Source organism: Fringilla coelebs (assembly GCF_963513975.1).
Source record: "Fringilla coelebs genome assembly, chromosome: Z".
NCBI classification, from domain to species: domain Eukaryota; kingdom Metazoa; phylum Chordata; class Aves; order Passeriformes; family Fringillidae; genus Fringilla; species Fringilla coelebs.
Window position 1 is genome coordinate 32,342,525 of NC_140031.1, and position 17,752 is coordinate 32,360,276.

General features: G+C 38.4%; 1 protein-coding gene across 1 annotated transcript in view; it reads left to right on the forward strand.

Moving 5' to 3' along the window:
- CCDC171 (coiled-coil domain containing 171) overlaps nucleotides 1–17,752 on the forward strand; it is a 151,560-nt gene that overhangs the window by 103,077 nt on the left and 30,731 nt on the right. The window contains exon 22 of the mRNA XM_084224916.1: nucleotides 4,232–4,363. Coding sequence (XP_084081042.1) covers nucleotides 4,232–4,363 — 132 coding nt within the window. The remainder of the gene's footprint in view (nucleotides 1–4,231; nucleotides 4,364–17,752) is intronic.

A 17,752-nucleotide genomic window follows, 5' to 3' on the forward strand; every position in this document is an offset into this window, starting at 1 on the left:
AAGTTCTAAACTCATTTTTGTCTGTTGTATGTCACATGCAGAATACATAGCAGTGTGGTATAAACCATTTCGCTTGTACTCTTTTAGAATTATTTCTGTATTTGCAGTTTCTGTTATATCAGCAATATAGTGATCTCAGACAAACAGATTAAATCACTCTTTTCCATTCACTTATCACTAAATCACTGTAGAATTTGTTCTGTTATTTAAATTGCAGATCATATGCTATTTAAGAAGTAGTAGGAAATTAAAGAAAAATAAGCCCCAAATAAGGTTTTTTTATAATGTAGACTTGGTAAACTTTGAATTTATAAAATATTTTCATATATAGCTTATATTGTAACGGTTATATCCATAAATAATTTTATTTTATTTTCACCATAAGAAAAAATTGAATTAGGAACAAAATAAAAACTAAAATCACAGGTTTGTTATACCAATCAGATAGCAAAAGGGAAAAAGCATTAGGAAGGGCTGAGCACATTCTAATACCTTTTACAACTTCCTAGCATTTAGTACCATGTCTCTGTTGGCATAACTGGATATACCATGTCAAACCGTGCATAGAAAAACCAATATCAGCAACAGAGAAGACTGTAGACAAAACTACTATTATCTTGAGCAGCAGAAAATTTTAAAGTTCGTTTTTGGACATGTAGAATTAGGCCATCAAATTCTACACCTTGGTTCAGTCAATAACGTAACTTCAGTTTATTATTCAGTTTCAGCTTTGATCTGAATTAATGAGTACTTTATTGATTTTAAATTGAGTGGCTATAGTGTTGTCTTCTTTGTTGCTCTCCTAATTAATTAAAAAGTTAAACACTGTCATAAGTCACTCTTCTCCTTTATTTTAAAATGCTATCAGTATTGAAATAGAGTGTGGATTTGTGTCTTTACCTGTTTTCTTATAGTATTTATATATGTCTAAATGGAAAAATGTAATGACCATATTTAGAAACATGCTGTCATGATACTTAACTATACTATGTATAAAATCACGCTTGAAACTTTTCAGTCTCAGCTAAAATTATGTTTACCAAAATCAGAAATGGCCAAAACCTTCACTAACAATGTAAAAATATAAATTTATATAATTTTAGAATACAGGGAAGTGAAACTGGTTTTAGACATTTTTAATCATTGCAATAAGCCTAATTAGCTTATTAGGTGTTTTAGATTTTAATATAAAACTCTCTAGCCTCAGGAGACCTTTCAGACAAAATTGTCTTGCTTTAGATTTCATATGTAAGAAAAAAGAATCATGAAATACAAAAAAAGCTCTGAAAATTGAATTTTAAAGCATAGCTTTGTAGGATGGTTCTTTTGCCTGTTGAGCTTCCAAAAATACCCTCTTTTAAAAAAGAAATTAAATTACCTATTTTATCTTTGCCTCATGGTTCTGTAATGTAAGTTTGTATGTGAGTACTGTTTTTACTGCATTAGAGAATGAGGAAATACAGTTTCCCAACTCCTGCTGTTTTGTTTCTGGATCTCAAAAAGCCAATAGACAGAAGTTATTAAATTAGTTCTTTACTAAGAATTCTTACAGATGTGGTCTCTCCAACATGAGTCCATGCAGGCATGACCATTATAGCTTTTCAGTCCTTGAATAGGTAGGCAGCTTGGAATGTTTTCACTTTTAGTGATACAATATAGTATATTTGTACAGCATACACCCATTCTTTTGTTCTTACAATTTTCCCTGAACCCTCATGAGTATTTTTTCAAAAGGAAAAGTCTGTATTAATTTTCAGTTTCTTGGTATGCATACTGATAAGTATTTACAAACACAAAAAAGTATTTGGTTTGCTTTTTAATTGTGAATCCTCATGTCAAAAATCATACTCTTTAAGAAGCTAATACATACTTTTCTGACACAGTGATATTATTAATGGCATTTGTGTACGACAATGCAGCCATTTTAAAAACGGGTTTTATTTTTTATTGTTCAGTCAGTGTCAGACCCCAATACTGAAATAGAGAGTGGGAAACTAATAGGGTTAAAAGGACTTCTACTGTCTGTATTGTGTATATATTATACCTACATTGCTTATACATTGTTTTTTTCCCCCTAGTATTAGCAATCTGCTTTTGTACTTTGACATAGGGATTTCCCTTGTGAATTTTGTCACAGAAAAAAGAGAATCATCAATATCGCAGTTAAACTTGACTTTCAAAGCTAATAGTATCTCATTTGGGGGCTGAAATTTAATAAATTTTCTTTGATTCTGTTTGAGTTTTTAAACATCAAACAATGAATTGGCCAGGGTGCAGTAAAATATTTAGATCTATTGACTACGGTTCAGAAGGGTAGAAGGCAAAACACTGGTGGTTTGATGTTGATAAATTCTTAGTACCTTAATCCACATTAATGTTTTCTTTTATCTCTGTGCATACTGGCAGCAAAGACACTGAAAAGTTGCTGTGTATATAAGCTGTAAAAATGTAAATCAGGTGTGTGCGTGTGTGTGTGTGCGTGTGCATGTGTGTGTGTATTTAAAGCAACGTATTTTGTTATCTTCAGCAAGGTTAACATCTGACCAGAATTACACATGCTGACAGAACACTCCAGAGAGTGTGTTTGTTCCACAGGACTCTGTATCCTGAACCTAGTGCACTATGTGTGCAAAAAATGTGTAGAGGACCTTTCCTGTTATAAAAATTGCATCATAGTGCATATGTTTGGCAGCCACAGGTATTGACAGGAATTCTTTAGGTCAACTTGGGAAATGTAGGGCTCCCTATTCCCACAGAACAGAGGAACGAATAAAATGAAATCTCTTCTTCTTTGTATCAGTAGATTTGCACATGCTTCTTTCAATCAGAGCAGATTTCAAAGGCTCTGCTATTATTTGAAATCTGTTCACTCATAATCAACATTTTACAAGAATCTAATTTTGTAAGTGGTTACAGAAAAGTAATCTGGGATTTAAAATGAATAGATTTATGTTTTAATTCATGTTCAGTGCATTCTTGTGGGCAAGGCAGCCTCTAAAAAACCCTGACATTTATTAAAGAAGTACTTAGTAAATGGTATGTCTATTGATTTATATGTATTTAGAATATACCCAGTATATGTTTTAGAATATATTCAGTGTATATTTTAGTATTAAACTGTGTATTAGGTCATTAGAACAGTAATTTTTTTTGCAGTACTCACTATTGTTACTTAACAGATGCAGTGTATGCCAAATGAATGGATTTAATTTATTCGTTTGAACTAACATATATTTGTATGTGTGTCTATCCGTCTGTTTTAGAATATAATCTGACGACTGGGATCTCCTGGAGGCGGACATTGTAAATTTTGTATTAAATAGAATGAAAAATGGGTTTGTGGCATCATATGGCGAGTGAGCATAAGTGGTGTGGCTGTGGAAGGTGCACGTTAAATCCGTTCGGCGGCCTGTCCGCGCCGGCAGACGGACGCACGACATGTTGCGATAGGCAGGGCAGCGCCGCGCTTCCTTCCAGGAGCGCTCCGGCCTTCCCGCTGTGCCGCGCCGCGCCCGAGGACAGCAGCGGGGCCGGCGCTGCCGCTCGCGGCCGGCAGGTGGCAGTGCCACACCAACGGCGCGGGGCGCTTTGTGCGGAGCCGGGGCTGGGCGCTCCGCGGGAACTGCGCCGTGCCGGCTGCGCCACCGAGCGCCCCGTGTCCGGCACCGAGTCCGCAAAAAGCAAACACCCCCCGTCCCCCTCCCTTATTAATGGGAGAGCTACCGGTTAGTTTGTTTTGCTTTATTTGTGGATTATTCATTTTATTCTGACTTTTGACTGAGTTGTTTCCAAGTGAACCTTATTCTGGAAGACTGATACCAGAACAGACAGAACTCACATGCCAGCTTCTCATTGATGTGATCACATGAACTTTTTAATTTCACGGCTCGTGTTTGCTTCAGTTAGAAGTTCAGCTACTGTTTCTATTCTTACGAGGTTTTTGCAGGCGACAGATCTGTGCAATGTATACGCCAGCTGGGCTACAGAGCCCTTAGTGTCTTTTCTTCTCATTTCAGACGAGGGGAAGATGCTTTTTCTTCTTAACATTCTCTCCCAGCACTCTGAATTAGAGATTTATTTGCAACGAAAAATCAATTAGTCCTAAATTTATTCATGGATTTCAGGTCCAGCGATCAATGCAAGTCCACTCAGTGGGCTCAAGGGGACCCAGTTCATCCCAGTTAATGTGTCTGAAGGGGAATTACCATTGATGCTGTTTTTTTCCCTTTAGGTCAGAGATCAGGCCTTGCTGCTGTGTACTGCAGCAGCCACGAATGACTTCACCCTGGAGCTACCCAAACTGCACCTGGAGACCTTTTCAGAGGAAGGGCTGAAGGGCAGGCCAGAGGCTGCAGCATTTCAGGTTAGAGTCTAAAATAATCCTGTTTCTTGTTTTCATTTTTTGCAACTGAGAACAAGAAGCTAGACTGCTCTGAATGTGTGGAGAAAAAAATGCTTCAAAACTAATGTAGTCAACACTTGAAAGAGAAATAATTTTCATATATACTGTTAGATGTGGGTATTCAGAGATGATGTGAACTTTTAATTTTGCAGGTAAAATGTTAAATAACTGACAGGGATATGGCCATGGAAAAACACAAATTCTATATTTGAAAATTAATATCACTCTATCCCATCCCCCTTTCTCTGCTTAATTTAAGCAAGACAAGTAGAAATTAAAAAAAAGGGGGGGGAAAGACAAAATTTTTATGCTGCTACTTGGTCAGTATCAGGTTTTTTTCATATTTCAGATTTAGAATTAACAGTGATCTTTAGCACTCATAGTTTAGAAGAAACTGCCATTTGGAATATTTTAGTACAGGAGCTGGTTTTTTAATGTAGGTTTAAATATTTATGTGTTTCAAAATACTAATTTTATTAGGAGGTAACAGGGAAAAGAAGAGAAATTAACTAAAAATGTACATGTCTTCACCTGTAAAAATGGATTCTGGGCAACACCTCCTTATTGTTTCTAAGTTTGTTATGTCTTCTTCTATACAAACTATGCCTTAGTCATTATAGCTGTGCAGAATACATTATCGTTAAAAGCAGAATATTTCGTTTTCCCAGTGAGAGAACAAAAGGCAGAGTGAGTACATATTTCTTTCATTGTGCTCTTGTATCTGAATCAGAGAGAGTAAAGGTAGTCAAGTAAAGTGCAAGGATATTAGGAAATGAAAATATTGCATAATATATATACTTTTCTGTAGTAACCTTTTAAAATTTATTATAGATTTTCAGTTCTAGACGCAGTATATAATTGCAAGAACAGCATCACAAAATCAAACATTCAAGAAAGGCAGATGCTAAACTGGAAATTTCTCACTGTTGTCCTTTTGCATGCATTTCTTTCAATATGAAAAATATTTAAATTATGTGTGTATTACCATGTTTCCATAATAAAGTAGTAATATGTAGCACCGTGAGATTCCTGTGCACCTTAGAAAACACAGCAGTACATCTCTGGCAGAGGGTAGGTTGCAAATGCTTCCCCATACAGTGATGATGACTTTTAAAGCTGCATAAAAGTTCCACAGGTGCATCTTTATTCTAAGAAGCTGTCATAGAAATCACCAGCTTTTAAATACCACTCTTCTAATTTAGAATCCTGTTTGGTGATACCTGCTTCTGGCTTTTTGTCTCATCCCAACTTCCATACTTTTTTGACCTTCCAGTGTTTGCAGAATCATTTCCAAGATAAGTCTATTCTGTCATTATTTCTAAGAATAGAAACGGAAGTATGAAAAGTTGCATTTCACATTTGAACAGAGAATTTACTTGTGCTATAGCTAACCCATAGTAATGCATGTGCTGCACTGGTAGTGCAGTGATGTAAACCTACTTTTTGTTTACCTGACAGCTTCAGTTACACTTGGTTACTCTGTGCATACAGAAACAGCTCCAATGGTTCAGTTTGTATCGCTGTGAGGTTCCTTTCCTCCTTCCCTTTCTCCTTTTCTCTTTTGCTTCTCTTCCTTCCTCTTCTCTCCCTATCTCTAGTTACATAGTGCTTTTTTGATAACTTTCTAAACACACTGTAAAAATTGTCTTATGAAATTTTCCTTTTATAGCTGGGAGTCAGCTAATTGATGTTAATGCCATGCAAAACTACATTAAGAGAAATCCTGTCATTTTGAATGAGGTAAACTGTGAGAAATCACTTTATGGACATTTCTCTTTAAAATCAGTGGAATTGTTTGCCTGCACATTCTCTAGAACTGATATAGTTAGTCTGTGGTAAGTATGACTCAGTTAAAGGCCTTATTATCTGCAAGTGTTAGACATCAGGAGTTTTTTCCCGAGTTTAAATTTATTGATATTTGATAGTATATTTTTTAAATTGCATGAAAAATTAGGATCTTAAATTAGACAGCGTGATAGGGATGAAGCATTGGCTATTGGAACTGTTGAGCACTGACAGAACATGACATTGTCCTATTTTTAGTATTCGTGCATCCAGTTTGTAATAGGTGGCTGAGATCAGTAATTAATTATATATCCATTGGTCTGAGTGTATTGCTTCTTCATTGTATGGAAGTGGCGTGTATCTTTTAAAAAATTGTACTCTCTAGTTTCAGCCTCGAGGTAATGAAATGAAGTATTTGGAGACACCATTCTTTATATCTTCTCCAAAGCCTGCACTTTATGGAATGGCTCCTAAATTGCAAAGTTGTGTAGTAGGTTGAAATGTTAAGTTATTCAATAAGCATATCCTTGCACTAAGCATCTTCTAAAGCCCCATGCAAGTAGTGAAAGTATGACCTAATTTGTAGGTATTTGTTAAATTCTTGAGGACTGCAGGAGAATTACTGTAGTAATTTGAAAATGTCATTTCAGTTGGATAAAAAATGAAAAAGGTGTAATATCTCTAAGATTAAAATATAATTGCTATAGCTTTGAAAAAGTCTCACCTGATATTAATTGCTGTGAAGAATGCTATGTCACAAAATTGTGCTATTTGTTATTTAAGTTTGAAAGTGGAAAATTATACTATTGTTTTCAAGCACCTGGAACACAGTGAACACAGCATTTAAGGTGGGGTGTTCTGGCCATGCCCTGATGTTCCTACTGGAGACAGAAAGTGGAACCATATGTGAACCCTCCTATGAATACAAGATATAGGGCTCAACAGGCAACTAAAATGACATGGTATTGCCAATTCTAGTAGTCTTGCTTGAGAGATGACTATTTAAATTAACCAGTTGAAGTTATCAGCTCTTTATAAAATGCAAAGTTCAACTGTGTTGCATCTTTAGAATGAGGATAAAGTTACTTAATAATCTTAACACTCTCTTCTTTTTTGGCTTACAGAAATAGTAGGCATTCAGAAAACTTAATTGTCTCAAATACTTTTATATCAAAAATGCAATTGATACTAATGCCAAGAATTTTTACCTAAAGACAATTCATAAATCCCTCAAATAAATCAAGTGAGATTTAAATGTTTAAGTATAAATAATTAAGCATTGGTACATTGTCAGTTTAGGTTTCTTCTGTTTGGAGAGAAAGGTATAAAGTGGTACAGAAGAAGCTTCTTGAAGCAAATTTAGGTACTTCAGACATATGTTAATGTTATATTTTAAAGGAATTACAGCTGATTTGTGTTAAAATGACTTCTAAATATTTATCAGCATGATCCAACCTATCTGAAGACGTGACTTCGGATACTAGTTGAACACAGAAGAGAAACTGGAAAAGGATCTGGGGGTGCTGGTTGTTAGTGGCTTCACACAACCTAGCAGTGCCCAGGTGGCCAAGAAGGCCAATGGCATCCTGGCCTGGATCAGCAACAGTGTGGCCAGCAGGAGCAGGGCAGGGACTGTCCCCTGTACTCAGCACTGGTGAGGCCACACCTCATGTGCTGTGTCCAGTTCTGGGGCCCTCCCTCACTCACTACAGGACAGACATTGAGAGGCTGGAGTATGTTCAGAGAAGGGCAACAGAGCTGGGGAAGGGTCTGGAGCACAAGTTCTGTGAAGAGCAGCTGAAGGAGCCAGTCTTGTGTAGCCTGGGGAAAAGGAGGCTCAGGGGACACCTGTCCTGGTTTAAAGGACAGGTGTCTGCCAGAGAAGATGGCAATCTCCCTTGGAATGGAAAATGTAGCCCCCTTCCCTCCAAATTATTACAACTTCGAAATTACGGAGCTTTCAGGCAAAGATATAGGAAAAGGAATACCAGCTCTTTATTGCCATGTATGTATATGTATACCAAGACAAGCAGACAAACAGCAACAGCTCCGGCACAGCCCCACCCCGAGCGCGGCCCCGCTCCCAGCCCTCTCTCGGCCGCGGGCGCCTGCCCCGCCGGTGCAGTTCCGGCCGCGGCCAGCGGGGGCGCTGCTGGCCGCCGGCGGGCGGGGCGGGTGCGGTGACTCCCCGCGGCTGCAGGGGGCGCTGCGGCGCCAGTCCGGCCGCTTCCCTCCTGCGGGCAATGGCGGGCGGGCCGGCGGAACGGGGATTCCGTCACAAACCCCCGGTGGCTGCCGAGCCCAGTGCCCCTCTGGATGGCAAAATGGACTGCAGCAGGACCTCGGAGCAGCCAGCTGGGACAGCAGACGTGGCCACACCTGGGGTGGCCAGCAAAGGGTAGCAAAGACTCTAGAGCCGTGGCAGGAGCTGTGGAGTCCCCATGAACATGGGGTGTCCGGTTAAAGTGCAGCAAAAGACCCCAAGCAGCGACAGAAAACAGCAGGGCTGGGCAGCGGCAGAAACGGGGCTGGGCAGCGGCAGGCAGGCTGCTGCAGGCAGCTGCCACAAGCCACCGGGAGAGTCTCCCTCCAGGAAGGATTTGGTGTCAGGGTCCCCTTCCCAGGTCGGTCGGTGTTGGAAAGTTCAACAGCTGCTCTTGCAAGCGGACACTCACCCTTGATAAGGAGATGTAGTCAAAGACAAAAGGTCTGCAGTGGCAGCGAACCCTCTGGCCTAACAGCCCGGCACCAAAACCACACCTGTACGCTCAGATCCCGGGAGGGAGAGAGCGGGAGCAAGGCATGGGCCCAGCCCCTCACCCCCAGCCAAAATCTCATGGTAGCTCTGCACTTCCCAAGAGAAAGCCCCTCAGCCAAGAGACAGCAGCAAAATGCACCCTTCCCTCTCCTCCTCCTCCCAGCCACATCCTTTGTCTCTCAACTATTCTCATTTACATCTCTTAGGCAACAAATGGGGAAAAAATTCATGAGAGAAATAGAAAAACCAAAAAAATCCTAATCTACAACACCTCATTGCTCTCCACAGCTACCTGAAAGGTGGTTGTAGTCAGGTTGTAGTCAGTCTCTTCTCCCAGGCAACTAGCAACAGGACAAGAGGAAATAGGCTCCAACTGTGCCTGTGCCATCAGAAAGGTGGTAATGCATTGGAATGGAATTACCAGGAATATGGTGGAGTCACCATCCTTGGAGGTGTTCACGGAACAGCTGGATGTGGGACTTGGTGCCATGGTTTGTTGGTGTGGTGGTGTTCGGTCAAGGGTTGATGATCTTGGAGGTCTTTTCTAGTAATAACAATTCTGTGATTCTCTCCTCCAGGTGGGTCTGAGATGGTTAAGTTTTCACTTTGTCTTGCCGCTCTGTGTTTTTGTCTCTCTCTGCCACATGCTCTCGTGCTCTGCTGCCTGTCCATGTGTCCTCTCTGCTCACTCCCCACTGCACACATTCCCTCCTGGCTGTGCACTTGCTGCTGTGTGCACACTGACCACATGCACCCACTCTCTGGTGCTCTTGCTTTCCCTCTCCCTGCATGCCTGCTCTCTCTGCGCTACGGATTCTCAAGCTTTCCTTCAGTCAAACTCTGTGTGCTACTCTGCTTGGGTCTTGCTCTCTCTTCTGCTTCCTGTGCCTCTTTCCTGCTCCATCTTGCTTGCTATGAATCTGTCTTTCTGTCCCTCCTGGGCCTCTGCCTCTCCCTTCCACCTGCACCATCTTGCTCCCTCTATCTGCAGCATGTATCCATCTGTTCATGCAGGTTTAGGATGTCCACATGGGATTTATATGTACTTCTTTGCTGTTCTTAGGTGTTTTGGGGTAACTTAACATGAAAAGTTCAGTAATAAAAGGCTTATAGTTTTAGAAGTAAAATAGTCAAGTACTGACATATATTCAGTGTTAGCATATAATCTAGCATTATAAATTTACAAGGAAGTAGCTTCTTGCCATTTATGCATTCATGCATGATTTAGTCACGCATTATCTAGTTGTGCTGTAGGTCCACTTTTTCTAATTAATTGGACAAGCATAAATGTAGTTTTAGGAGCTTCCTAATTTGTATTTTTTTTCATTTGTTTATTAATTTTAGATTTATGCTTGATAGATTAGATGGTGAAAGATATGCATAATTTTGCTGATAATTTTCCTCAAAATAATAAATACTTTCTCATTTCTGTGTTCACTTGTCAATAAAAAAGTTCTTACCAAATTGAGGAAGCCAGTGATTTCAAAGGTAACATTATAATTCTGTCATCAGATCTTATTCTGTGCACAGGGCTTCTCTTTCAAACATAAATCAGTTCTGGTAAGAGGACTTAATGAGATGAATTAATCGTAGAGCAGCTGCTTAAAAACACTATTATTAGTATTTTGGATCTTGTGCTTCTGTTTTAAAGTTTCTTTTCTTTTATTAACGTGGCGTAAAAAAAAATTCTCTTAATACTTCACAAGGAAGAAATGGTTTCTAGAGTCTTAAAGATGCATCATGCACACCCTTGTAGTGTTTTATTTTTACTTACATTTATTACTTTTATTTTTACACTGTTTCACCAGAGAAGGAACTATCAATTGAATTACAGAGGCCAGAATGCTGCCTCTCTGGTATCAGACTGCTGTTTCTTGTCAGGTAAAACTGAATTTTCATTGTCCGGGAGTTAAGCAGCTGCTATCAGCTGGGCTGCCCTCCCACTTTCTAAAGGACTAATTTCTTCTGCTCTCCAAAAGGACTACTTTCATACCTATTGTCAAAATGTGGTGCTTCTGGAATGACCACAAACCTGTCTAAAATATACTGTTTAAAGAGAAAAGTGATTCTTTATTACACTACTGCTACTTTACACTTGCATTTTGAGTTGAAATACTCATAAATAAGTAGATGTTTCAAAAGCGTTAGAGTGGGGCAACACCTCTTGCAAACCTGACCTATTGCAAACTTCAGTCTATCAAATATAAAGTTGGTGTAGGACTTAAGCAATCATTGACAGCTAAGTAAAGTCTGAATAAGCAGATTGAAGAGATGTAAAGTGGAGAACTCTAATTTAATCTTCTTGAAAGAGTTCAACTGGTATTTGGGGTCATGTCTGTGGATATGTTGTATCATGCAGCTAAATATTTAGAAGCCATTTGTCCATAATGCTATGTAATTACTTTAAAACATAAAATTAATGTTAGCAAAATACTGTTTAAAATGTTAAAAAATGAGACATCTTCTAAATGCCAGTGATGTTGAAAATTTGCCTTCTGTAATTTGAATTTCTCACTGTTTCTTCTTTCTGCCACTTAACTGCTCGACTTCATTTCCTCTTCACAGCATTTCTGTTAGCAGTCTTTTTTTCCTCTCCCATACAGGCCCTCTCTCCTTCCCATTTTTCTCTGCTCCTTATCTCTTTCCCTTACATCTTTCCCTCACTTTTTCAGCCACCTTTGCACTTTATTTCTTCAGTTGCCTTTCTTCATCCTGCTAAATTAGGACAGATTATATGAAGAACCTTTTCAGAAGGTGTTGTAGTTAGCTGGAACAGTCTTGCACTCCAGTCCTGCTAAGTCTTGGCCTTATGGACTGTAATTATCAAAGTCAGTGTCTGTAATCGCCAATCAATCAATTACTGAAAACTCTCTTTGTGCCTGTGACACTACTAACTCTTGTCCAGCCCCTTTTGTAAGCACTATCAGTTTTGTAAAAACTTTGCAGCTAAGATGATTATTATCTTGATTATCTTGAATGCCAAAGTTAGTATATAATCATTTGACCTTTCAGTAACCTTTCTCAACGGAAAGTTTACTTTTTTGGCCATATCAAGCAATCATGCTTTGTCCACTTAGACTTTATCATAAATTTGTGTCTGTTGCATGTGAGCGATGTCTTAGGAATTATCTGTGCTAATATGCAAGAAAACTCTTTAAGAACTTTAAGAATTTATTTAGTTTTGCTTCTGCTTGTAATCCTGGATTTTTTTTTCACCTGGTTACCAGGCTGTTGCATGTTGTAGCAGGAGGCATCTTTCCTGTTTGCTACTCACTGTCCTTTAATGAGAAAAATTACTCTAGAGTCATGGTGATCTCAATATGTAGCCAAAGCCGCCTCAGTCAATAAGAGCAGACTCCTAATAGCTGTAATTGAAAAATAAAGTATAATTTAATCACAGACAATATCAAATATAGTTCTCACAACACCATGTTAGGCAGATATTTTTACTTTAGAAATCCTGTCTTTCAGAACTGCATGGGTTTGTCTGTGCACAGCATCTTCAGAAAAGAAGTAGTTTTCACAGACAGCAACAGTGTAAATTTGTGACTATTTTTTAGAGAGTGTGTACTGTGTACCATTGCAATGCAGACAAGTCCATTAAGGAGCATAGATATTTAATTGTTGGTAATCATGTGGGTTACAAATTAAATTCATGAAGTGAAACCATGAATGATTAGAATTGTCTGGAGTCTTACATTTTTTGTACTGGGTCTTTTAATTTCAAAAACTAAAAATATGCTGAGCAAGTGAGCCCAAGCAATAGAACTTAATAAGACAATAGACTATATTACAAAGACTACAGACAAATGTTTAAGCAGCATAAACAGAATCAGACTATTTTCTACTCTTATATTAAAAAAAACCTTGCTGAAATGCTGAGACTTTTGTTTAGTCTTTTCTTCTTTGCTTGACTGCCTATTAGTCCATTATTATAAAACGTATCCTTGTTATTCTTATCAATTGCTTACTGAGTAAGAAAAAATTATTAAATATAGCACTATATTAGTACAAGAATTTTGTAATGGAATCATGGGAGACATTGCTGCCCAGATACTGCATTTTGGTGGACCTTGTAGTTAAAGACCTGGAAGAGGAAGGGTTATCTACAACTTGAGTGAGTTTATTATGGCTTAGTGATTTGCTGATTGATTTCATTTGCTGTCAGTTAAGGCTCTCTTAATGTCAAGCTTTCTTTGCATAATGCCTTGAAAAAAAGACTGATTAAGATTTTTCAGATTGATGCTGCTTATATAAACTGACCCTGGTTTGCCCTTCTTCATGACAATAAGTGACAGCAGTTAGACAAAAATATAGCAATGAATATGCAACTAAAGGATTAAGAAAAATACAGTAAACCTTTCAGAATATAAAACTAGGCATAAAAAACAAGCTCTTCTCTTATTTCCACCCTTATCATCTATTGAAGAAGTAGACTAGGGTAGCTGGGGTAGCGTTTTAAATGCTATACAACTGAGGTAAAATTCGAAGATGATAAGTTTTGAAAGGATTAAAAGTTAAACTGTTTTGTTTTACCAGATGCTAACAATTGGTCACTAATTAATTTTGGTGGGGAGTTTTGTTGAGAATTTTGGTGGTGTTTTGTTGTTAGTGGTTTTTTTGTTTGTTTGGTTGGTTGGTTTTTTTGGTAGAAAGGGTTGTATAAATTTGGCTTATAAATCCACATATGTTATTACCTGCAAATTTTGTTTTTTACATTGTTATTTTTCAGGAATCATAGCAAGTTATTTTGAAGCTGTTGTCTTGATTTTTCATTTACTGAATTGGTTGCTTGTCTAGTTACATGTGTTGGTAGTATCCTAGGATCACAAACTTCAACATTATATTAGACTGTGAAAAGCACAAATTCTTGGGATTCATAATATCTTCACTCTAGGTATCCCAGGACTAATATGCTTTAAGTAGGGCAGTTAATACTTGTCCATTGCAGTACCCAATTTCATGATATGATTTTAGAACTCTCCCTTCATTATGGTCTCTTCTCTCATTTTGAACTCTCCCTGTTAAATGCAAAAATGTGGTAAGAAATTAGGGGGTGAGGAGAGAATGGAGGCAGCTGGAGAGTGCTCTAATTAATGGAAATAAGATGAATGTGTAACTGTTGTGTAAACCTGAATAATAAGGATAGGCAGAGTGCGTGTTGGCAAGTTTACATGTAAAGGATTGCATCTTCTATGGCTTTTAAGAAGATAATATCCATGGAATGACAAAAATTTGTTTATCCTCCTGGAACTTTTATAGAACTTGAGATTCTTCTGGATTGCTTCAACATTAGGATCTTTTTTGGTCAAAGAGCAGTTCTAGACTAAAGATCGGGAGAGAAGAATAATCCTTTCCACCTTGTGGGCAAACTTATGATGTACATTCAATGCCTGAAGACTGTATTTTAGTTCTGATTTCTCTCTGTAAAGCAGCAGATTGTTTGTTCTTTTCCACTACCGGGACCCATTGGTGAATTCCCCCTCTTTCTCTTCATCTTAATTGAAAAATACTAAAGGGAGAGACCTGCCATTGCCACAGTGTATAGTCCCAGATTTTCCCTCCATCCAGTTTTCCAATCTCAGATATTTTTGGTTTTTGGTTAATACTGTGCAAGCAAAAAATTACAAGTTGACGTTTACATTCTCAGGTTTTACACATGCTTGCAAAGACCACAGGACTGGTTTTGAGCAAAGATTCCCCTACATGTCAAAATGTGATGTTTGCCTGGACCTTGAAAAAGGTCACTGTCTTAGATGCTCAATTTTTTCTGTCTTATTCCACATGAGACTTGCTGCGAATTTTACTCCTTTGGGAAATACACTGTGGGATTGAATAAACATTTTATCCCTAGAGGTCACATAGAATAGCAGTATACTGGCTGTCCCTGCTTAAAAACAGATTGGACAGGGAAAAGGACAAAAAAAAAAAAAGACTATAAGAAGCAGTGCTAAAATGTCTCCAGAAGTTTTCCCAGGCTTCACCATTTTAATTGACAGATGTTCTGAAAATAGTGGAAAACATCTGTAGTTTCTAGTGTTTGTAAGCTATGGAAGTGATTTCTTTGTTACCAACATTCATAGGCACAATTACTCATAAATTACCTAACTGCAAGTAGTGGCTCAACTCTGAAAAATGGATAAAGGAAATAGTGATGAATTAACATCAGAAGTAGTTTGAAAAATGCTGCTCTCTTGGGTATTTTTAAGTTAGGATGGCCTAAGTTAATTTAGGCCCTTCAGTAAGGATTTGTGGATAAGAACCATCTGCTTTTGTTGATCCACCATTAAGGTCACTACTCAAGTACATGATACTGTGATGCCTGCAGTCGTTACCAAATTCAGTAGAAAGATTAGGAAGGGCCTTCCCATGATATGGGATGTTTCACTTCTGATTCTGTTAGTAAAGAATACTTTATACTTTCTAGGCAAATTTACCTCAACATTGCCTATCCTCCTTCCTTTTCTCCTTTCATATTTGCTATAAGCATCCAGTTTTATAAACAGAATTCAGAAAGTCACTTTATCTCTTATGCTTCTAAGGAATGGTATCTAGTTGTTGACTGTTGGCAAGACTAGGGCCAGGCCTTACTTGCCAGGCTCCCAACCTAATAATCCAAATCACATTCTGCAATCTTATCCTAAGTTCCCACTTACTGAAAAGGCATTTGGTGCATTTGCTGAAGACAAAGCAGAAAGTCATGTCTTCCAAAATATTATTTAGAAGGCTGATCTGGTAGCAACATACTGTTGGGCTGAGTGAGGACAACAAGAGCTCTGCCATTAGAAAAGTTAGTGTGTTCTCTTTTGTTAAGGAAACTTCCCGGTCTGGCCATTATGAGACTCTCTGGCAGTGACATTCCCAACATCAGAGACTTTGACTGTTGGGAGTGAAGTCCCTTCACAGTGGGTGGCTCCAGTGAGCTGACAGGTGCCCTGCTTGACTCCTCACACAGCCCACCCTCACATGCAGTCAGACCAGTTTCCTTACAGGTCCCAGGGGTCCCTTAGCAGTGTCTCAGATGTCTCAGTCCATAAAGCCATTTATTCATAGTGCAGCAACACAGAAACAGCTCGAGCTGAGCAGCATCCCCAGCAAAGGAACCCCAGATCTTTTACACCTTCAGTCTCCCCACATGCAAGTCTTGCTCTTCCTCCTGAGTCTACAGCTTCTGTCCACCCCTACTCTTTGTTTCCATCCACCTAGATGGTGTCACCAGTCTTCATCTCCTTTGTTATCCAAAAGGTAGGCAATTCCCAGCTCCTGACAGTGTCTGTTAGTGTCCATTAACCTGGCTGCTGTCATCCATATTCATACTCCTTGTTATCCTGAAATTTGGCAGCTCTCAGGCTCCCACCCAGAGTTCAGATTACATCTCAATCTGTAGCTTGCCTGTCCAGCTACCTGGACCAGATGTATCACCCAGCTCTTTCAACCTGTTGTTCCAAGTGAAAAGCATTCTTACTTAGCTTCTTGACCTCTTGCACAGAAGAGGCCAGACTTCAGTATAGTGGAGTCTTACATTAACTAGTTTTTAGCTTGTGTTGGTTGGGATTTATACCTTTCTGAGCTGAGCTCATCTGTCATATGACAAATGCCAAAAAGACAGACAAACACAATCACTTTTTCCGAACAAGAGTTTTCTTCAGCTGTAAATCCATTGTTGTAGAACTAAATATTGAGAGATGATAGAGATAATTTTATCTTCCTCAGATTATGGTGGTTAAAAGCAAACTTTGTGAAAAAAATATTTTATTTATATAATACTAACCTTTAAGGATAGCAAATTTTCAAGCTACAGTGATGATGGCTCTTCTGTCAGACATTTACTTTGGAAAGAGGGTTGCTAATGTTTGTGCTCATCATGAGATTTGGTATGAGGCATACTGTGTTCTTTAAATTTCCTCCACATGTTCTGGAACAAAAGCTGTTGTCACTGAAATTTGTAAAACATTTTCATAGCATAAATTAAGTCTTGAAAGCAAGTCTGATTGAAAATCTAGCCATTTGCATGTTGCTGGAGTTTTTTAAAATGTTGTTTAAGAATGTATGAAGCAAATTAGTTATTTCATTAACATCTGAGTTTAGGCAGAATGAATGGAGGACACCAGTCCATCCTCTATGTGGCAGTTAACATTGGATTAGGGGTGTGTCAATGAATTTGAGGAATGCAGTTCAACTTTACTTGATAATTATGTTCTCTAGAGAAATGGACTACTGCTTTTTCCTATGCTGCCATCATGAATTTGTGTAATTGATTAAAGCCAAAACGAAAAAATTATTTTGCAATCCAACTAAACAGGTATACTTGAGAATTTCCTTGCAAACCTACAAAATATTGCTTTATTAAATACTTATGTAGGATTAAATACTTATGTTGAATTAAAATGCAGCGCTACCATGCTCATTCTTAAGAAGAACAGAAGAAATTAAGCAGGTGTTTCACAAAACTTTGCAGTTTTCTAGCCCCTAGGCTATTTAGAGTTGGGCATTCACCTAAGATCTGGTACTAGGATTAGGACTCAGTAGTGAGAATTAATATGTGAGCCACACAATCACAGTTGTCATATTGACTAACCTGCTGGAAGAGATCCTGGTCTCTCCTAGTAAATGGCAACTAGGTCATATACTATGCTCAGCTTTTTGTGTGGAAAATAAAAAGTGGATGTATTTCCCCCTTCTATCCACATGTAAAATATTTAATTCACTTTGAAAATGTTTTAATATAATTTAAAATCTGCTTCTTGTGGCCAGAAGGGAATAATCTATACCACTTCATAGCTGTAGCCGAAATATTTAAGGAAATC